The 22,569-nt window shown below is 44.0% G+C and overlaps 1 protein-coding gene and 1 pseudogene across 2 annotated transcripts; one reads left to right on the top strand and one right to left on the bottom strand.

Moving 5' to 3' along the window:
- Positions 1-282: 282 nt before the first annotated feature.
- On the bottom strand, positions 283-22,064 carry NUP50 (nucleoporin 50). The gene is made up of 8 exons (XM_079143124.1): positions 21,701-22,064; positions 18,637-18,715; positions 15,398-15,481; positions 10,640-10,823; positions 8,983-9,645; positions 6,437-6,518; positions 4,783-4,901; positions 283-3,920 (listed from the first exon to the last, which is right to left on the bottom strand). The coding sequence occupies exons 2-8, from the start codon at positions 18,703-18,705 to the stop codon at positions 3,718-3,720; spliced, it is 1,404 nt and encodes a 467-aa protein (XP_078999250.1). The 5' UTR covers positions 18,706-18,715; positions 21,701-22,064; the 3' UTR covers positions 283-3,717.
- Positions 10,974-12,289, top strand: LOC306662300 (phosphatidylinositol-glycan biosynthesis class F protein-like; annotated as a pseudogene). The gene is made up of 2 exons: positions 10,974-11,039; positions 11,158-12,289. The product of its transcript is annotated as a phosphatidylinositol-glycan biosynthesis class F protein-like (transcript).
- Positions 22,065-22,569: the final 505 nt, after the last annotated feature.

The raw sequence follows: 22,569 nt of genomic DNA, 5'->3' as shown, positions 1-22,569 counted from the left end.
ATGGTTTGCTTTGAGGCTGCCAGAAGATAGGACCCCAGCACGATGCCCACAGGTCACCAGTTAAGGATCTGCTATTTCCATTCTTGTTTTTTAAAGCACAACACAAACTCAAGGCTTGAATGGCTTGGAGATGGCCTTGTCCCACACCGGGGTCTGGTGACACTGGTCTCTAGAGTACTCTGGGAGGCTCCTGCAGCTACTGTGATACTTTTCCCTCTGTTCTGCCTGACTTGTATCCGTACCAAGTGCACCAAGGAGGAACATAAAAAGTGTCAAACACTGTGACTTTTACTTTCCATTTATTCACATTTCATGGATTAACACTTCCTCAATGGGATCATTCAAAACTAATACAAACTGAGATTGTTTGACAATTCAAGTATTTTAGTCTTAGAAAACCATTTCCTATTCAAAGTAAAAAGCAAACAATTTATCCATTTGATTGCTAAGAAGTTTTGCATGTCCCTTAGTCATGTCTGCATGAAACGGAGAGTCCTTAGTCCCTACCATGATTGCCACTGGCCAGGAACACAGGCCTGTGCTCAGTGCAGGACTGGAGGAAAAGACCAGTCTTGACACGTTGCTGTCCTCTACACAGTACTACAGAGCAAGTCGTATTTCCTTTGAAGTGTCCACTTTGAGAAGACTCGGGTTTGAGAGAGCCAGTCTGCAGAGCATTCCAATGCGTGGCCCCTGCACTGGCTCTGCAGAGATGTGAGCGACACTGAGGATGCCAAGGACCAGACCTGCTGACCTCCAGCACACACTGAAAGGCTCTTGGTGAAAACCTGTTTTGAATTCTAATGCTAAGAGGGATTATTCTCTCTCCAAGAACAGGCAATTTTTTTTTTTTTTTGGCATGCAGCATAGAATATGGTTTATAATTGAAACTGTAAAAACAGTAATTCTCTTTGAGAAAATCAGTCCACAGTCAGATTTGGCCTCCCATGTAAAACACTAAAGTTCTCTTAAAACCAGTGTTTCCAGTGCGATTCTAGTACGACAGGCAACACAACACTCGCGCTTTGCTTATGGGGAATGGCAAGGACCCATTACTCTGGGGTGAAAAGGCCACGGGATACAGAGCATAAAGTAAAAAGCAAACAGTTTATCCATTTGACTGCTAAGAAGTTCTGCATGTCCCTTACAGTTGTGTCTGCATCAAACGGAGAGTCCTTAGTCCTTACCATGATTGCCACTGGCCAGGAACAGAGGCCTGTGCTCAGTGCAGGACTGGAGGAAAAGACCAGTCTTGACACGCTGCTGTCCTCTGCAGCTATGACAGAAAATGTTTTTCTTAAAGTTCCCACTTCCAGAATGAGATCAAGATGCAATCTGACTTAGAATTTAAAAAACATGCATGTGTATGTGTGCACACATATACATGAGCCTCACGTGGGATGCAAGTTACAGGTTTTCAAACTAAAGATGGAAACTTTCAGTCTATACTGAACATTCTAAAGTCTAACTTCTAACATTTAAAAAAAAAAAAATCAGACTAAAATAACCCACAGGATAAAATTAATTACTAACAATGGAGAAAAAAATGGGTAAGCCCTCCAGGAGCCCTTTCCCCCAAGCAATATATAAGGTGTTGGATTTTATCATAAAATCCACTCATACTCGGATTCATTTATATGAAAACACTAAGTGGGTCCAACAAGATCCTACAGCATAAAAATTTTTAAGAAAATATCACATTTTGAGTCTTGGTATACGTATCATTTTTCCCTGTAATTCTCACTTTAATAGCGATAGTCTTAGCAGCAAAAATTTGCTGGGAATGTTAGGAGAAAAAAAAAAAAAAAAAAAAAAAAAAAAGCCACACGCATCCACTAGTTCAGGAACCAGCCAGGCTTGAAGGGAGGTTGGAGCCGCGCAAGCTGTCACGCCATCTTTGTACACATCCACGCACGTGCAGAGCTCGCCCCATACCGCCTTGCAGACACTGCTTCGTTCCTCTGCAGCCTGCAAGCTACCATGCCGGCTGGTGCCAGGGGAGCAGGTGAAGCTCAGCTGTCACATCCTGAAATTTGTTCTCCTATTTCCTCTTGTTTTTAGAAAGCTGGATAAACTTAATATGAACACGGCAGGGTGCCTGCCCTATTCAACAGCATCAACCACTGGCTTACCATAAATCACCTTTAACAGAAACTCTTGAGCATTCTCAATTCTAAAGGTAAATGCAAAACTGCCACTTCCTCCCTAGGTTGCACAATACAGTAAAAGTTGAACCGCATCCCTAACAGCACAACAAACACTTTTCTCTGCATGTATTTATTCAAAGCCACCCACTAAGCCAGAGTCTCCCAATGGAATCAGAAAACCACTTAGTAATGGGCAATAATACAAAATCTCATGATCTCCTTACTGCAGGGGCTCAAGAGCAGCTGTATCATCCAAGGTGCCCCAAGCTTCACACCTGAAGACTAGTTTCTAAAAGCACCCATACTTACTTTGATTACTCTAAGTCAGACACATTACATACTGAAGATGAGAATGTACAGTGGGCAGTGACCCTGAGCCCTGAAACAGCATCAGCTGGCACTCGCACAAAGACTCGCACAAAGTGGGAATCTAGACCTTAAGTCTTGCAAGTAATGCACATGCCCAGCCTTCAGAGCAAGTTAGAGCTACCTGACAGCTCTGGAGAAGGGACGTGGATATTCTTGTGTATAACCACTGCTCCAAAAGGACACACTGAATATTTTATTCTTACGTCCACACATGGTTTCCTTTTCCACTACCTTAAGTCCACCCTTCCCAGGGAATCCCAGCTCCTCCTATGTAGTTTCATCTGTTACTCTACCTCTGCAGGCTCACCTAAGGTGCAGTGGCTATGTACACATTTTTCTTTCCCAGGGCACTTGACTTCACTTTTCCCCTAAGGGTTTGATGTCCATGGTCTAGAAATGATAAGCTACCAAATTTGTGCTTTTAAAACCCATTCCTGGCAATAATCCCCTTCTATCTTGTCTCTGTGGGGTAAACAAATAATAGCACCTCATGAATAAAAACTACAAAAACCAGATATGCAAAAACCAAGAACTCCTCCCCGAGCAACCTGCTTAAAATGGAAATGCAGTTCCTGAATTGCACTAAAGCAGCCCACAGGGTTAAAGGCCAATGTTTGCAAATCATAAGCTGATGATGTACTGTCAGTGAACACTCAGCAGCCACATGGCAGTCTGAAAATAAAACATACACCAGAGCAAAAGGCAAACGTCTGTCACAGCATGGCGGCATGGTTCATTTGGTAGAGTGCTGGTCTCACACACCGGTCGCGCCCACAGGTAAGAACCACACCGGCAGGTTTCTTCCTGGCTGCTGCTTCTGCTGTTGGGAAGCCTTGCCAGTGCTGGCAGCGACCCCGAAACTCATGGATCAGAAAAGCCTTTGGGAAAGGTAATCCATACCCTGACTGCAGTCCATTAAGAAATCACGAACGGTTAGCTTAATAAACAAATGAACATTAAAAAAAAAAACTTCCAAAAAATTTCATTCGAATGTATTTTGCACAGTTGTCAGTTCTTAGGAAGGGAGAATACAGTTCCTTGACATTGAAATAAAACATTGAAAGGTTTTATTGGCCTTAATCTTCCCCACGACAGTTTTAAGTTATCTAGAAGTCCTTAGAAGGTCAAAGAAAAGAAAACTGACTAACGTGAAGGAGAGACGGGCAGCAGCGACCTGGCAATGCCTCCTCCGACTTCGCCCTCAGGCACCCTTTTTCTCCAGTAAAATTCTGTGCAACTCATCTGCATCCTCGCTAGTTTTCACCCGAATCAACATGGTGACAGGGACGGTGGCACTCTTCTCGTCGAGTGGCGGGTTTGGAATGCAGACAATAAGTACGTTATTTTTCCCTGTTCGGGTACATGGCATATTGGGTGGAATCAAAACATTCAACAATATATTGCCTGCATTAAAACAAAGGAAAATACACATCAAAGTCATATTAACAAGGGCTGCACGGGAGGGTTCCACACAGGCTAGGAAGCACGAGACACTGAAGCAGCTTATACTGGGTGGATCCAAAACTGGAACCATCAAGAATGTCACAAAAATAAGCACTGGTTCCCTCACAGATACCAGGAGTGTCCCGGACAGAATTGAGAGGTCTCTGCTGGGACTGGTTGCCCACTGCCCAAGGCTCCTCACGCCCACACCTCTCAGAGGCAACCACATGGCCAACTGTAGCCCCGTGACACCGTGCACGCATGGACTGGCAGGGTCTTCACCATTGACCCACACAAGAACAACATCTGTCAGCGGACAGCACAGCCTACTGGGCAACAGTGACATTATAGTGATATTATGACAATAATTCAGGCCACAGGAAAAGAAAACTGCTTTCCAGAAGCTTCTTTCTATGACACAACCTGTGGCCACAGGAGTCTAGCGATCCTGGCACTCCCACTCTGTTTTGAGGGTGGGCGGGTGGTGTGGACAGTGTGCTCTGGTCCACAAGGAGGCCTCCTCCGGATGGTCAGTTTCCTTGGGTGCTTATTAACTCCCCAACTTCTCCCTAGCTCCTCAGCCACCTCGTACACAAAGACAAAGGAGACTGTTAACTTTTTGGTTCGTTTCTAACATGTCTCCATTTCCTTACACACCGTTTTCCTAGCACTAAAAACTAAGTCAATAATGAGTAAACACAGTACGATTCGGCCTGAACGAGCTCTTCCATTTCCTAAACCTCAGGGACTGAGATCAGCAAGGAACAGGCTTTACACACTGTGCGACTGTGACAATACTGTGCCACCTGAAAGAAGCACTCACCTAGATTGGTATCAGCCCGCACCAAGAGCTGCGTCTTCTGGCTCGCTGTAGGTTTTAAATGCAGGGTACCCACACCCTTCTCTTTAAATTCGTTGTCTTTCTTGTAAAACAGTTTACACCTATGGAAAGACAACAAGTAAAACTAGGTACGCAGTGACAAGTCAGAGTTTTCTAATAATCACTATTGACACTTGTGTGGGAAAGTCTGTATTAATTGAGAGCAGAGGATAATATTGTTGATCCAAATCAACCAGGTCTGGGTAAAAAAAATTAGAAGAAAATCTACTTGGACATTCTAGAATCCTTCCTCATTTTTTCAAACTGAACAGTGGTTACCATAAAATTCCTGTCTATGTTTTACAGTGCTAGGGACGGATCCTAGGGCCTTGCAGGCACTCTACCACTGAGCCACACCTCTAGACCCCCATAAAATGTTTAATAACACTTCCTAAAACCATCTTTTCTCAAGTCAGTAAAATCTCACCTAGACACCCCCATGGCTCCTTGATCTGCACCTCCAACCCTGAGCTCAAGAGCTTAGCTGGTCCTCTAAGGACCAGACACGGGACAAACCAACTGTCCTTCATCACCCCTACCCTATCTTTTTCCGTATTTCTTATTTTTCAAATTTTCTTTAGGGCTCCTTCAGTTTTGATCTCCCAAGATGCTGAGGTAAATCAGGAAACATTCTCAGGCAGGCCCCAACGACAGAGCAATGAAATGTCACCCTAGCGTCCCCTGTCATCTGCACCCTTTGGGTATTAATAAAAAAAAAAACAACAGTCTGCTCATTTGATTTATTCTCCTTAGAAAAAAAAGTCAGGGTCACTCCTTTATGTCACCATACAATTAAAACTAAAGATAAGCTGGGTGTGGTGGCACACACCTATAATCCCAATAGCCCGGGAGGCTGAGGCAGAAGGATCACAAGTTCAAAGCCAACCTCAGCAACTTATCGAGGCCCTGTCTCAAAATAAATATAAAAAAAGGGCTGGGGATGATGCTCAGTGGTTAGATTGACCCAGATGTAGTTTCTGGGTTCAATCCCCAGTACAAAAAAACCCAAAAAACTAAAAATAAGCCCAAGTAATTGTTGGCCCCTTAAAAATTCTTGAAAATAAACACTTGAGAATTTCAGAGGATGTGGTGATTTGTTAAATGGAAAACTACAGACTCATTATTCTAACTTTTTTGTTACCAAAAACCAGTAATAGCCTTATTACCAGAGGACAAAGTTCTCATATACCCTTAACAGAAGCGGGTGGTGGGTCACTGAAAATTTTGTCTGTGAGCAAATCCAGAAAGGCCAGGACGGGGTCAGGGCCGCTTCCAGAGAAGGAAAAGAAGCAAAACCAAACCTGGGGTCAGTGACTAAGCCAACTTTCTTCATGAGGAGAGGAGAGGAAGAGGGAGAAGGATGGAGAAAAAGGAAGGAAGATGAGGGGCAGGTGGAAGATCATGAAGAAGTCTGTCTCTAAAGCAGGGATCGATGTGCTCAGCAGGAAATCTCTAGACCTGGCTTGTTTTAAAACAGGCCAGGAGTTCTCCGTGTTCCTAGTTCAGAGTTGCTCAGTGAGCGCTCAGGCTTGGATGGGGACAAGCTGACCCACAGCCCCCAGGACTGCGAAGCCAGCTCCAGGTGGCCATCCCGTACTTGGTGGAGTAGAAAGCGTCTTCCTCCTTCACTTCAGTGACCACCACCTTGGGAGGCTCCTCACTCTCCTCTTCATCTCCACCTTGTAGAAAAGGACAACTCAGTCAGGCTCAGACCAAGGACTAGAAAAGCCGCAGAAGCCTGCTACTGACCATTTTAAACCTCCACCTAGAATATTCCATGCAAGCCAATACAGAGACTGAAACACACATCTTATTTTTTTGTTTTGTTTTGTTTTGTGTTTCTGGAGGGGGGAGGCTAGTGCTAAATTTTAATTATTGTGTGAAAAATAATTTTTAATGAGAACATATTTCTCTATTATTCTAAAGTAACTCCTAATTTGTAGAAAGTCCCAGAACAAAAATAGTTCATGTTTATGACATGTACAGAAAAATAACCAGTCAACATTCAACTAATATATTCAGGTTATCGACTGGAGAACTGAAATCTCAGATAATCCTCTAACACTTTCATCTCCAAATGCTCTTGTGACCAGATTCACAGTAATCCAAGGAATAACCATGTCAGCAATGGCCAATGATAGGAAAAGTAAAATTTTTTATAGAGCAAGTTTGTCAGAGAAATTGCTCCAAAGAGAAGCATAAGAAAGTCAGGCTTTGTCTGAACTGCCAGAGGCTCACTGCTCTGCTACCACAGGTCCCTGGCTGATGGGCCAGAAGGGTACTTTCATTCACCACAGCACTCAACCTCCAGGAATCTAAGACTGTTTAAATAGAAAGGGTCCTCTGGAAGAGAAAGGCAGCTGTGTAAAAACTTGCTAAATCAAAAAGCAACTCTGTACTGTGTGCATGCACAAATATGTAACAACAAATCCCATCACTATGCGTAACTATAAAGCACCAATGAAAAAACTTGGGACGCTGAGGCGGGAGGATCCCGAGTTCAAAGTCTCAGCAAAAGCAAGGCACTAGGCAACTCAGTGAGACTCTGTCTCTAAATAAAAAGACAAAATAGGGCTGGGGATATGGTCAAGTGTTCCTGAGTTCAAATCCTGGTACCAAGAAAAACAAAACAAAAAAGGCAATTCTGCCTAAGAAAATGGGTTCTGGAGCTCACAAACTTAGGCCATAATTTAGAGATTTTAAGATGCTACTTGAGGGGTCTCAGGATCTCTTAGGAAGATTTTTGAAAAATCAAGATCCAGAACTCTGGAACTGGGTTCTGGAGGCAAGGCCAGGTATCTGTTGTTTGAACAAGCCTTCAAGTCTGCTAACAGAATGTGATAATCATGAAGTAAGTAACAAGTGCCTCTGAGGGGCAGCCTGCAGGGACTGGGACTCGATTCAAATTAAACATCATTTCCCATTGACTTAGGAGGCAGAGGCAGGTAATCTCAAGTTTGAGGCCAGCCTCAGCAAATTAGGCAGACCCAGTCTCAAAATTTAAAAAAGAAAAGGGAGCAGGGCACGCTGAAGGTGTAGCTAGGGGGCGGAGTGCCCCTGGGTGCAATCCCTGTCCTGAAAACAAACATCTCTGTGCTCCTGCAGCTGCTTCAGGACCAGGAGCCTCTCCGCTTGGCTTAAAGAATCGCCAGGGGTAGTCCAGTCCCTTACACTCTCCTGGCACCCCAAGGGGTACTTGGAAGGCAGTGTTAAGAAGGAACAATACTGGGAGTCTAGTGAGAGGTAGAAAAGCGCAACGTTTCAGGCAAATTAGAAAGCACAGCCTTCCTCTTGCAAAGTGCTTGCTTAACTGCTAGCACATTCTCAGACTCAGCGCCACCAAGCCCTGAGGTGTTAAGACACCTTAACTTATTAACGAGCCAAGAGCAGAGCGAGTGGAAGGACTAAAGCTCTGGCTTTCTGCCTGGCCTGTGGCATGGGTGGTACACACAGAACTTCAGCCCCTGACCTGCAGGGACCACTTGTTGGCTCACTGCCTGTGCTATGAAAAGTCAGCTCCTTACACACAGAGCCATGTGTCCGACACTTTTCAAAGTCATTAATGCTACACGTTTTTTTGCTTTCAGTACCAGGGTGCTTAACCATCTTGAGCCACGTGCTCAGTCTGTTTATTTTGTATTTTTTTATTTTGAGACAGGGTCTTGCTAAGTTGCTTAGAACCTCAATAAATTGCTGAGGCTGGCTTTGATCCTCCTGCCTCAGTCACCAGAGCTGCTGAGATTACAGGTGTGTGCCACCATACCTGGCTATATGTATTCTTCGCTTTATGTGTGTGTGCGTGCGCGCGCATGCGCATGTATTTTGGGCCGGGGGGGGGGGGGGGGTTGGGGGGGTGGGGGGGGACACTGGGGATGGAATCCAGGGCCTCATGCATACCAAACAAGCACTCTACCACTGAGCTACTGCTCAGTCTCATTTTATACTTTTAATCCTTACAATAACCCTAAAAACAGGTCCCACTTCATTTTACAAGTAAGGACTAATCAACTTTATCCAGGGTAACAAAAGCAGGATGTGATGGAGTCACAATGTAATATCCACCCAGATCCAAAACCTATGCTTTCCCACTAAACACAAAATTTACACAAATAAAAAACTTACAATGATGATTTTAAAATTTACCTTTGCATTCATTACTGCCACCTTCTGTTTGACCCTCCAATGTTTTAGCAGAAAATGGTGAAGAAACTGGTTTACTCTGGGTAATATCTTTGCCAAATAAACTGGAGTTTCCAGGGGAAAATGAAAATCCAGTTGAAGGACCAGAGCTTAATGAGCCCAAAACGGAGCTATCAATTTTCTTGCCGAAGTTAAACGAGACACTCGCTGCTTCTGGTGCCGGGTCGGTCTTCTTCTCCAACACAACCTCCATCTTCTTCTCAGAGGTGTCCTCGGTTTTGTTGCCATGAAATAAAAATGTTGACTCTTGTAGTTTTGTGGACCCAAACAGGGAAGGGGGCTGTGCGTCAACTGACAGCCTGTTCGTTTCGCTTCCAGAGCTTCCGCCGCCACTGTTCTCATGCTGCTGCTCAATGGTGGCTAGGTAGTTCTCATAGTCCTTAAAGATGGGTGTCAGGTCACACAGGGGATTTGTGTTCACATGCTTCACTATCCAGTCCCGAACCGAGCAGTTCAAGGCAGCCAGCTGTTTGTGGTAGGTGCTCCCTGCACAGGCTGTACTTGAAGCAAGGCCGGAGGATGAGGGCTGCTGACCGTTGCCATTGGTTTTGGGATCTGGAATCTTTTTATCCACCAAGGCAGCAGGGCCATTTGTAGCAAAAGAACCTATAGGAAATTAAAGTTTAAACAATTTATTTAGAAGTCATCTGGATTTTTACACTATTCTTCTGTTTTGTTTGCTTTAATTATACCCTATTTTTTGTTACAGTCCAACAAGGTGTGTTCGAGAGGTATACACTGAGGACCTGGGTATGGTGATGGTAAAGAGCAGTATTCATCGTATGCTTACACTAAACCTCTACATTTCTGAAGTAAAATTTTTTCCTTCAAAGTGATGTTTATTTCAAACAAAACTGGCAGAAATATTGTTAGTGAAAGATTTTAATTCCCAAAGTTGTTGGCAAAAACATATATTAAGGTAGTTCAAACTAACAAAGTGCTGAGTATATTGTTTGATAAAAATTAAACAGTATATAAACTTTCAGAATAATTAGCTAAATAAAATACAACCAGTAGAATCACCCATGATCCTGTTCTTTGTGTGAATCCCAAGAGTTCTTGACTAACTCTCTCAAAATAAAATCAGGCAATTAATACATTCTGTTCAAACATGGCCTGGGAGGGTGCGACCAGGGACAGTGTCATGGGATTCCCAGCAACCGCTGTGGTGAGAAGCACACAGACTTCTTGGTACGCATTTCCTTTCCACCTTTGACTCTTAGGTCAATTCTTTTTTTTTGGCTGTGTTAGGGAAGGAACCCAGGGCCTCAGCCATGCTAAGCAAGTGCTCTACTACTGAGCTACAACCCCAGACCTCTTAGGTCAATTCTGAAGGTCACAGGTTAAGAAACTTTACCAAAGTCATACAGTTCGTAATGGCAGACCTGAGCACAGAATCCAGGTCTGTTTTAGCTCGAAAGTGTGTGCTGCCTATCTACCTACTGTGTAGATAGGCAAAATCTCCCTAAGTTCCATCCCTGTCATTATTACTGTTTCTTCTTACAGATGACCCAGGGTTAGTACGAGAGAAACATCCTTACAGAGTTACTTCTCCTAGATTCCATTCACACGAGGTGGTGGGGGATGGGGTCCTACTCACCAAAGGTTGCTTTGGGTTCTGCTGCTGCCCTTGCACCAGTGAAGGGAGGGGCACTAGTGCTGTTTCCATTTGACAGTCCTTCCAGAGGCTTCCCTCCAGGGCTACTACCAAATCCAGAAAACCCTCCGCCTCCAGAAGGCACAACCAAGCCTTTAAAACCTTTGAAGGCTCCTCCACTGTCGGACTGCAATATGAGCAAAGAACACTTGTTAGGTGAGGGCCCCTTCTATCTCCAAATAAGCAAGGAAGTGACAATCTCATCTTGACTGCTTAGCACCGAGCTTCCAGAGGCAATCAGTACTGCATGAAAAACTGGTTGCACAACTAGTATTGCATGGAAAGACTGTATCTGAAGGCTTGGCAATCCAAAGCTGGCATCCTCAGGCAGGCAGAAAGGACAGTAAGCATTTACAGTTAAAACATTTAAAAAAACGTCCTGTGGCCTGCGCCTGTCTGAAGGTCATGGCAGTCAGTCGCACCTGACAGTAGGAGACAGTGCTTTCCCTTCCCCTGCGCAGGCAGAAGTTAGTCACACACACACACACACACACACACACACACACAAAACCAAGAAAGAGACAGAAATCAAGAGTCTACTCTAAACCCATCTTTTATGCATATTTTCTATTCTCCTAAGCATCTTCGTTCCATCGGTATCCTGGGGAACTTCTCAATATTGGAAACACACTTGAGTGGTGGTGCATCTGTTCTGTTTCTGTAACTGCTGTCAATTTAGTATTATATTTGGTAGTGAAACCAAATGTGGCTTCTAAACGAAGTTCATTATCACGTAAGGTAACCAGAGTTTTGAAACGTCATATCTACTTTCTTTTGTCTTTCTTTTCCTTTCATGTGACTTTTGTTCTATATGGAGCACCACTAATAGAGCTGACGTGGGAAACATTTGCAGTTTCTTGGTCTACTTTTACTACCGTACCTGTTTCTGTTGGTTAGGACCAGACCTCAAAGCCTGGCTAAGAGTTTCAGCAGAAATGGAGTGACACCGTTTGAGAGACGTCTCCAGGTAACTATGGTTTCTAGTTTTGTAGGAGCATGGCTCAGAGCACTTCCTACCCCACTGGACTGGGAGAGACCATGGCAGGTATGGCCCATCTCCTTATGCTTGCAGCTACCTCTGGCTGCAAGGCTGGCCTTGTTAATTCACCACTGGATATACTGGAACAGAAAGCAACTCACGTACAAGAACAACTAATTAGAGCAAAGGGAGAAGATATTTCTTTGTGCAGATTCCAAAAGGGCTGTGCAGAAATGTGTGTGGTCAAAGACAAGTGGTTCCATTTACAGCACTGTTATTTTCCGTAGTTTCAACATGATGTGATTGTAGCTTTTAAAACTATGAAACCCAGAAGACTGTACCTTCTAGTTGAAATAAAGTTATTTATAATAGAAAAAAAGTCTTGTGTTTATAAAAGATAATAGAGACTAATGCAATAAATTCAGGTACCTCCCACCCAGTTTTAGAATAAATTAAAACACTCCCAATACAACTGAATCTAAAGGAAAGATTCTCCATGTACTTTTCCAAGGCAACTTAAGGAAGCTTAAAAATCACTTCAACCAGAACCTCTTCACTCTCAATAAGCCAGTAAGCCTAAATACTACTGCGAATATTTCTTTCCTTTTTTTTTTTTTTTTTTTTTTTTTTGCGGTGCTGGGGATTGAACCCAGGGCCTTGCACCCTACCCACTAAGCTATCATCTCCCCAGCCCTGCATATATTTCCAAAACTACAAGTTTCAATCACCTCTACAAAATTTCAGATGTTTACTGACCACTGAAACATAGTAGCTTTAAAAGTTACATGATATTTATAGCTATTTTAGAAACTGCTGATAGTAAATTAGCTCTAAAATCATCACCAACACCACCACCACCAACAAAAAAACGAAAAAACCAAACAAAAACAAAAAAAAAAGGAAAGAGAGAAACCAACCTCCAGAAGATGAGAGGAAAAACTGAATGTGGAGCTGGGGCTGTAGCTCAGTGGTCGGGTGGCACTAGGTTCTATCCTCAGCACCACATGAAAACAAATAAAAGATATGTGTCCATCTACAACTAAAAAATATTTAAAAAAACAAAAAGCACCTGATTTAAGTACTGAGTTAGACTCTGTGGGGCACTGAAACACTGTGATACTCTCCAATCTCCCTCATTTATTTTTCTCCAGGGTTCTTATGAAGGAAAAAAAAAATATATTACTAAACTTAAGAAGTTAATTTAGGAAGTTAAATCCCAGAAGACAGAGATATTTTGGATTTACTTACTTAGGCATGGACTTCCAGCACCCAGGTCTGTCCAATAAGCAAACTCACCATTTGGGAAAAGTCACATTTGTGCACACAGCTGATCATATGACTAATTTTTCTAATATCCAAATTCTGGTGAAAACGAGAGACTAAAAGTCATAACCCAAATTAAATTTGGACTTCAAGCATCCACGTATGTTTCATGGCCCTTCACAGTCCCAGGGTCCCTGCCTCTCCCACTACCCTTCAGCTGTTTTAGCCTGGTCTATGTTCTTCGTTTCTTGACCTTTGTCACTCCACAGTTGGGTTATCTCTCCTTGAGATAGACCGTCTAACCTCGGCTTCTCCTTCTACTGAGCTGCTGCTTCTCATTCCTCACCATGTGCTCCCGCTGCCTGCCTCTCCTCTGGCGCCTTCACCCTCTGTATGGTGAGAACTCCCAACATTCCATCTGCCTCTCATCCTGCTAACACCTATTCTGTATCCAATGTCTTGTAGAGAACTTCACCTGTACGTACCACAAGATTTTCAAACACCACATTTGCAAACGGAACCATCTCCTTAATTAAGTTATTCCCTCTTTCCTTACATCTTCTCAGTGAGAGAACCACTAAACATCACTCAGCTCCATACCCACAACTGCCAACTGGTCACCAGTTTTAAGGCAATAATGAAATTAGATCAGGAAAAGAAAAACTCTGGAATCAAAAAATATAATAACTAAATTCAAGACATATATTTACTACAGTTAACGTGCTGGGTTTTAAGTGTTCTTATCAAATTAAAAAAAAAAAAAAAAAAAAAAAAAAAAAAAAGCAAGTGTGGTAATACCAGTTAGCTCAACTTAGCCACTCCATGAGTGGCTATTTCAAAACATCATGCTGTACACAACATAAATATATACATTTTCCATTTATCAATTAAAAAAAATAAAAATCTTTACGCTTAAATTATTTTAAAAACAGAAGTCCTGCTGGGCGTGGTGGTGCATGCCTGCAATCCCAGCGACTTGAGAGGGTGAAGCAGGTGAACCAGGTGAAGCGGGAGGATTATGAGTTCAAAGTCAGTCTTAGCAGTTTAGCAAGGCCCTCTCAAAAGAAAAAAAAAAGGGCTGGGGATGTGGCTCAGTGGTTAACACACCTGGTAACAAAACAACAACAAACAAAATCCAAATCCAAATTGCTGGGTGCATTCTGAAAAAACCTGCACACCATTCCTTTACTAAGCCTTGCTGGTTCCCTGTCTCCTTTCTTGGCAGTGCTACCCTAGGTAACCTCAGATTTCACATCAAAGGGCTTTTACAGTTCTAGGAAATAAGGTTACTCTAGAGCAGGCAAAAGGAGCAAAGAACGCATACTTATTAGTCACTACATTCTAAATATGTATTAGTGACTACATGGAACCACATGAAAATGATTCACCATGAGTGCATTTGTCTGCCTTGGATTACATGGTCCATATAGTCTAGGTAAAGACAATTTCTTAAAAACTTGAACTGTTTTCCCCTTAAAACACACCCTCACTTATGAAACAGTTTGATTCACTCTAGCTATAAATTTCTAACTGATGCCTTTCCAAAGCTTCTGTCAGACTACTTCCTTCTTCCTTCCTTTATATGTTTTCAAATTAAAACCTATGATCGAAATCTTCACAAATAATAAACTTTCTTTTTTTGAGACAGTGGTGTCACTGTGCTGCCCACGCTGGCCTTGAACTCCTGGGCTCAGGGGATTCTCCTACCACCTCTGAGGAGGTGAGACTACAGCACGTGCCACTATGCCTACCTAATATTTCTGTTCTAACGATTCCCTTTTACTATTTCTCAGAGTGTGAACACTGATATACCTTGACGATTCTTTTCATTTAAAAAAAAGAAAGAAATTAAATAAAAAAATAAATAAAAAAAAAAAATAAAAAAGAAAGAACTTGCAAGTCTGGAGAGTGTCAAGGGTGAAGACTGCACTGGGGTGGAGTTCTGAAATGGGTGACTGCTGAATGCCGAGCACACGACTCTTCTGTTTCTGCACTGCTAGGAATCCAGCCCAGGGTCTCATAGGTAGTAGACAAGTGCACTACCACTGAGTTACACCCCTGTCCTCATCTGTGGCACAGATATGAAACATCTTAATAAAAGCACACTGACACCGTTCTACCTATACCTTGGTCCCAGGTTAAGACTCTGAAAATACCATTCCATTTCCCTTCCTCACCGGTCCGACACCAATCTCCTGCCTCCTGCACTGCAGCCCTTGCCTTTCCTCTTCATGCTGTCACTCAACTTGAATTTGCCCCTGCTTATTTCCTCAAATGGACAAGCTTCCTTTAAGGCGTGGATGTTGCATTTATTATTTTCTTCCCTCTCCCATGAGCTACACTAAGGAGTAAGCATTTAAAAAAAAACATTTGTTGCTCTGATTGCTCCCAGAGGAGGAAATGCTCTGCAGTCAGAAGGAGTCAGTATTTAAAGTCAAAGTCGTTATGAGAGCACTCACTTCAGATCCAACATTTCTCCGCTTGGCTTTCTTTATGGCTCTGTTCTTCAAGACCTCCTCACTGGCCACGGAGAACGTTCCCACCTGCCGGGTATACAGATTAAACACAGAAAGATTAAGGTCAAAAAGGAGAGAAGATGGACTGTTAGGGAAGGGCAAGGTTGGGGAAAGTAAAAGGGGAGGGGTGGGTGGGCAAGAGAGCAGGTGGAGAGGAAGGTGGATACCATCCAAGCATGCTATATGCATATGGAAATGTCAGAGTGAAACCATTAGCTTATACTACTAATATGATTGAATTATTAAAAGAAAATAGCTTACATATATAGATTCTTGTGGATTCCAATTCTAGCTAGGCATATCATGAATCTTCTACAATATACAAATCCAAACTTCAAATTCCAATTCAAAGGAATATACATACAACGGCTTTTTTTAAAAAATATTTTTTAGATGCTGATAGACCTTTATTTTATTCATTTACTTACATGTGGTGCTGAGAATTGAACCTAGTGCCTCACACATGAGGCAAGTGCCACCCCACAACAGTTTTTTTAAAAAGACTAAACCATCAAAACATTGGTGCAAAAACATTCACAGTCAATTCTACAAATATTTTGGATTTATATTATTATTATTGATAAAATTTAGAGTAAAATTTAGGGTTTCTTTTATGAAATATAGCTATCATCTAAAAACTGGAAAGTACCTTAAAGATCACATACAGCTGATAGTGCAGCCCATTCTCAAGCCCAGATGCCTGCATCTACTCTATTACAGTTTTTAAAAATAAATTTTGGGCTGGGCTATGGCTCAGTAGTAGAGCACTTGCCTAGCATGTGTGAGGCACTGGTTTCGATTCTCAGCACCACATATAAACATAAAATAAAGGTCCCTTCACAACTTCAAAAAAAAAAAAAAAAATTTTGGCAGTGCTGCAGATTGAAACCAGGGTCTTATGCATGCTAAGCACTCTATCACTGAGCTACACCCCAGAGCCCACATACACATTATTTTAAAGAAGAGTTCTGCCTGGAGGGTCACAGGTTCAAGTCCAGCCTGGGCAACTTAGTAAGACACTGACTGTCTCACCGTCTCTCACTGTCTCTCTCTCTCTCTCTCTCTCACACACACACAAAAACACAAAGTGAGGTGAGGGGCTAGGGATGTAGCTCAGTGGCAGAGCATCTCTAGGCTCCATCTCCAGGACTGCATAAAAGAAAGTTCTGCCCAACTTGCCCACTGTCCAAAAGGTGACTGAGGCAGGAGCACTCTATTTGACTATTGCCGTTCCATAACATGCTGTTAAGTCCTATGTCTGCAAACTGAAATCTGTGAACGATCCTTATCTTTACTTCAACTCTTATTTTACCCTGTAGGGTGGAGCAAAATATTTCCTGTAAAGAAATCCTCATTTATAGTTACTGCAAATCATATAAAATTTAAAGGGATCCTAATACCCACAACACAAGGGATCATTTGGCCACTTGTCCTAATTAAATGTAATTAATGCAATCCTTCCATACTCATGCCATTAGAACCTGTCCAAGCAGGGGTTCTTTCATTTCTGAATATTTTAATGTCAAATAAAACCATTATAAGTTAATCTAAATCTTCTATAGCCCTGGATGTAACTGTAGTTAGACCTGGGGGGGGGGGGGGGGGAATCCATAATAAAAGATGTGCCAGGCTGGTGGAATCCATAACAAAAGATGTGCCAGGCTGGTGGTGCAGGCCTCCAATCTCAGTGGCTCTGGAGGCCAAGGCAGGAGGATTGCGAGTTCAAACCAGCCTCAGCAACTTGGCGAGGCCCTAACAATTCAGTGGGACTCAGTCTCTAAATAAAATATGGAAAAGAGCTGGGGATGTGCCTCAGTGGTTAAGTACCCCTGAATTCACTCCTCAGTACCAAAAAAAGAAAAAAGTTCCAAGTCAGCCAGGTATGGTGTTACACATCTGTAATAGGAGCTACTGGGGAGGCTGAGGCAGAAGGATTACGGATCACAAATGTAAGGACAGTCTAAGCAACTTAGCAAGACCCTGTCTCAAAATAAAATTTTAAAAAAGGGGCTGGCAATGTAGCTCAATGGTACAGCACTAGCCTAGCATGCATGAGGTCCAGGGTTCAATCCCACCAGAAATAAATAGGATGGGCACGGTAGCACACACCTGTATTCCCAGTGGCTCAGGAGGCTAAGGCAGGAGGATAGAGTTTCAAAGCCAGCCTCAGTAAAAGCAATGAGCTAAGCAACTTAGTAAGACCCTATCTCTAAGTAAAACAAAAAATAAGAGCTGGGGATATGGCTCAGTGGTTGAGTGCACCTGAGTTCAATCCTGGTACCCAAACAAAACACACACACAGAAAAACCTTAAGTGAGTTAAAGGTCCTGTGAAAACATTAAAACAGTGTGACTTTGATTTCCCTAAGCCTAATAAATAAAAAGTAAAAATTTAAAAAAAAATAGAGTATATCTACTTGTAAAGGAAAAAATGTTAGTAATAGGAAAGACTGATTCAGAAAAGAAGATATTAGTCAAAGAATAAACTTAGAAACACTCTTATAAAATTCTTTTACTTTTTTCTCTTCTTAGCACTATGCTATAAACTTGAAAGGCTAACAACTTGGCTACAGATATCCTGAATAAACTGGCCTAGCAGTATCAATTGCTGGTGAGACACTAGAAATGCAATTACATTTTATTTTTCACAAGAGAAACGTGATGAGATTTATTCAGGGGAAGACTATTTTCATTTTGCTGGGAGAGAAATTAGAGACTAGAAAGTCTCTTACTAATAATGCAACTGCTGGGGATCTCTGCTCCACCATCAGAACAGGAACTAGAGAAGCATTGGAGTAAGGCAACCTCAACTTGTGAAACCTCCGGGAGGGGACAGCAGCCGAGATGCGGATGCATACCACATTTCCTATCGAGAGCTCGCGCGGAGCCACCTTCATGACCAGCTCTCTCAGGTCACTCTTCGGGCGTGACCACATGACTTACTCAAAACCATGGGTTTAGAGCGCTGCCAACTGTATGAAACTCGCAAGGAAGGTGCTTTTACTGAGAACGTTTCAGAATAGGCACTGGTGGAAAAGCATACAAGTCACAAGACACCACAGCCTCACATGTTCAGGATGTTCTCAAAACAACTTCTTTAATTCTACCATAAGCCTTCAGGAGGAACCCCAAATGAACCGAATGTAGGTACAATAAGAAATCGTTTTTAGGGAACTCTTTTACCTCTTCAGCTTCATCTTCTTGGTCCCAATTTCTATCTGTCAACTCCTTCTCGGCAATTCTTTTGGCCATTTTTTCGAACCTAAGTTACAGAAAACAAAAAAAAAATGTATACTTTGCTAGACCAAGACATAGCTCTTACAAAGAACCCGTAAAAATTAAGAACTGAAGAAATTCACCCTAGCATGAAAAAAAAATTCCTAATGCCATCAGAAACTGTTTCATGAGAATGTTACAATGGTGTTGCAAGGTTCTAGTGTTCGGAATCAATAAGAGACTCATGGAAGAGGCAGTGAAAGACTCCTGAGGAACCCTGGCGCTCTTTCTAACATCCAGCCAACTCCATTTAGAAAGATTAAAATGAAAATCAGTAGATTCTTAAAAATATGTAAGTACTGTACTGTATCTACAATCAGCAAAACCTTAACTTATTTTATGCAAATTGACTTACAATCTTGCCACAGTGCAAAGCATTTTTATAGTTTAAAATTATCCTTAGGTAAGAATTTTACTAACACTTTGGAAATGCTCTTAACCTGAGCACTTTTCATTACGGTACACTTGATAGAAATAGATGCTTCCCAAGACTGAACATTTAACTGCCTTGAACTGTAACTGTGCTGACATTATTTACAAATTCAAAATGATTAATATGTACTCCAGCATTCTGAGAATGTGTAGTGCCTCAAAAACAAATCATCAGGGCTGGGGTTGTGGCTTAGTGGTAGAGCACTTGACTAGCATGAGTGAGGCCCTGGGTTTGAGCCTGAGCACCACATAAAAATAAAATAAAGGTATTATGTCCACCTACAACTAAAGATATATGTGTGTATGTGTACAAACACACACACACACAAACACTAAACAACAAAAAAGCCCAAATCATCAGCTCAACTTTTCTAATACCATACCCTTTGGGGAAAGGGTAGGAGTTGGGGAACTGACAGTATTATTTCTGCAGTGGACTCAATCACCTATCCAAAGAGTGTGCTTGTGTCCATCCACTTAAATTTACAATTATTTTCTGGTCCTAACATCACATTCGTTGTGGTTAAAAAAGCAACAGCAACAAGAAGCAAAAAAAAACTAAGACTTTTGTTTGAGGGTGGTACTGGTTTCTTTACAAATTGACCAGCTGACTGGGCCAAAGAAACATTCCCATTTAATTCTTAGTACCTTCAGGGCTGAGTAAATTTGCCTGAATTCCTTCTTGAGTCTCCCCACTTTCATCTGTGCTCAACACCACACCCACTAGATTACGTCTCCCCAAAAAATCAAAGTCATTGAGATATAAATTCACAGATCACCTACTCCTACAGAATAGAATTCAGAGGTTGACAATCCAAAGTCCTCCAAGGGCTTTCAGTTTTTAGGACATCTAAATCTTTAAAATTTCTCTTATATATACTTTTCTTCTACTATGGAATGATTTTAAAGTCCAAGATTTTAAAACATGAAGTTTGAGATTTAGTATATGCTTTCCAGCATTACCTGAGAATCTTCTCTTCTTAATGCCTCCCCAAAAACACTTGGTCAATTTCTGCTATTAATTTTCCAGATAAATGAAATCCCTTACTGAACTATTCAGACTGTCTACAGATTCTTTGGGTTATTTTCCTATTCATTAACTTCTCCACCAGAGGGCGAAGAAGGTGAGAAGTTGGAAAGATGGTGTTAAGACCAACTATGAGGCAAAAGGGATGGAGATGAAAAAGGTAATATTTAAAATAAAATTTTGCGGGGTGTATCGGTGCTTGCCTGTAATCCCAGAGTAGGAAGGTTGAAGCAGGAAGATTCCAAGTTCAAGGCCAGTGTGGCAACTTAACCAGACCCTGTCTTCAATTATTTAAAATAAAAAAAAAAAAAAAAGGCTGGAATCTCATCTCAGTGGTAGAACATCCCTGGATTCAATACCCAGTTTTGAGGGTGGAAAGGTAGAAATTTAATATCTCACTCATACCTACAACTGAAGAGATAACTGGCATAGTAAAACAACCTAAATTAATGAAGGAGCTTTCATTTTCTAGCATACTGATCAAGTCAGCATAACTAGAAGTTTCTGTCTACTGAAGTTCTACAAATGCCCCAAACCTGTTCAGCTCATAGAGGTTCTATCTGTTGTTGAATCAGTGATCTTGGACACTTCATATTTGAGGAAATACAAGACGCTGGGGTATGATTTTGCCATTTTCTAGTTGTAAGCTCTTGAGTAATTTAATTGTTGTGCCTCAGTTTCTTTATCTACAGGGCAGGGAAGAGTTAATTATGAACATTGAATGAGATAAAGAGCTTAGAACAGTGCCTGGAACAGAGAAAGAGCTTCATAAATATAATTTAAGAAACAAGTTTTGTTAGAAACAGGCTATATTTTTTTTTTCTCCAAAACTTTTAAGTCTTAGTGTAAAAAAAAAGATAGTTTCAATACGCACCAGACTTTAAAAGAATAGTTTAGCAAATCCGTATTTGCCAAAGCATGTCGCTCGGGACAAAACTTTCCTTTTTAGAAATAAAGGGGGGTTGGAATAAACCTGTGTGTCGAGCACCTGGAGCAGGCCAGGCACCTCGGGGTCCCACGTGCTCGCTGCGACCGAGTACGCAAACGAGCGCGGGTGCAGGGGAACCGGGCGCGCGGCCCGAGGCCAGGTCTGGGGCAGCGGACCCTCGTCCCCGCGAGCCTGAGCCCGCCCTGCCGCTGGGCCTCGGGGCAGGGAGGCACCTGCTGGAAGGCGAGGGCAGGGGGCCGACCGCGCAGAAACGCCACGGAGGAAGCGCATCTCAACACCGCTTCTCAGGAGGCCGGGAGGTCGCGGGCCGGGAGCGCAGGAGGAAGGCGCGGCCCGGCACGGCGGAGGCGCCCCCGAGGGAGGCCGCCGCCCGCCGCGGGGCCGCCGGGAGCCGCTCCGGCCGCTCACAAACGCCCCGCCGCGTCGCCGCGTCCGGCCCCGCCCTCGCCGCCGCCCCGGGCCGGGCCCCGCACCCCGCTCGGCCCCGTCGCCCGCCGCCCCGGGCCCGGCCCCGCACGTCTCCGCACGTCCCCGCCGCCCCGGGCCCGGCCCCGATCCCGCACCTCTCCGGCGGCAGCCGCGGCTCTCGCTGGGTCGTGGGCGCGGCGGTGAGCAGGGCCGCCGCGGCGATGGCCGCGCTCGCGGCCCAAGCGGCGACTGGCCGCTTCCGGTCCGCTGAGAGCCTGGGAGGACTTGGTGGCCAGCAAGCCCGGAGTCTCCAACACCATGTCCCCCGGGGGCCGCGTGTCTGTGAGCTCGGCACCGAGACGCGGAGACATCCACTAAGCCAGACGCCACCAGGGAAACGGCGAGGAGCGCACTCTAGGCCGCCATTTTGTAACTCGAATCTACCCCTCAAAACCGATTCGAAAAAAAGGGAGAAACGCCCGCGTCCTGACACTGCGCAAGCGCGTCGGAGCTGGGGCCGCAGCACCTCCTCCCCCAGTCCGCGGGGCGTCGCGCGGCGCATGCGTCCAGCGCGTTGGAAACGGTCGCCGGGGTGGGGGAGGGAGCGCGCCCGTCGCACGCATGCGCACACGCCCCGGCGGCCGAGGCGAGTCACGGGGGCTCACACGCGTGGGTCACGTGTCGGCCGCCGTAGGTTTGGGGCGGTTCGAGCGCGGGTCGTTGCGGTAGCGTCCCAGGGCTGGCGCTGGGCGAGGATCTCAGGAGCGCGTGGTGTGTCCCCCGTCGTGGTGAGGGGCCTGCCCGCCGCCTGCGCGGTGAGGAGACGGAGCCTTGGTTGCCCTGCCTGCCCGTTTGCCTTGCGCGTGGCGCTGCGGCGCTGGAGGAGCTCGCGCCCCCGGGCTGGGCCCGCGCGGCCTGCGGGCCCGCCGGCTCTCCCTGCCTTGGCTGAGGCTGGAGGGCCGAGGCCCGAAGGCGCTGCGACGTTGGACCCGGTCACCAGAAATCGGGACGCTCCGGAAAGGAG

Source organism: Sciurus vulgaris (genome assembly GCF_902686455.1).
Source record: "Sciurus vulgaris genome assembly, chromosome: 5".
Classification (NCBI taxonomy): domain Eukaryota; kingdom Metazoa; phylum Chordata; class Mammalia; order Rodentia; family Sciuridae; genus Sciurus; species Sciurus vulgaris.
This window is presented reverse-complemented; position numbering and strand designations above follow the sequence as displayed.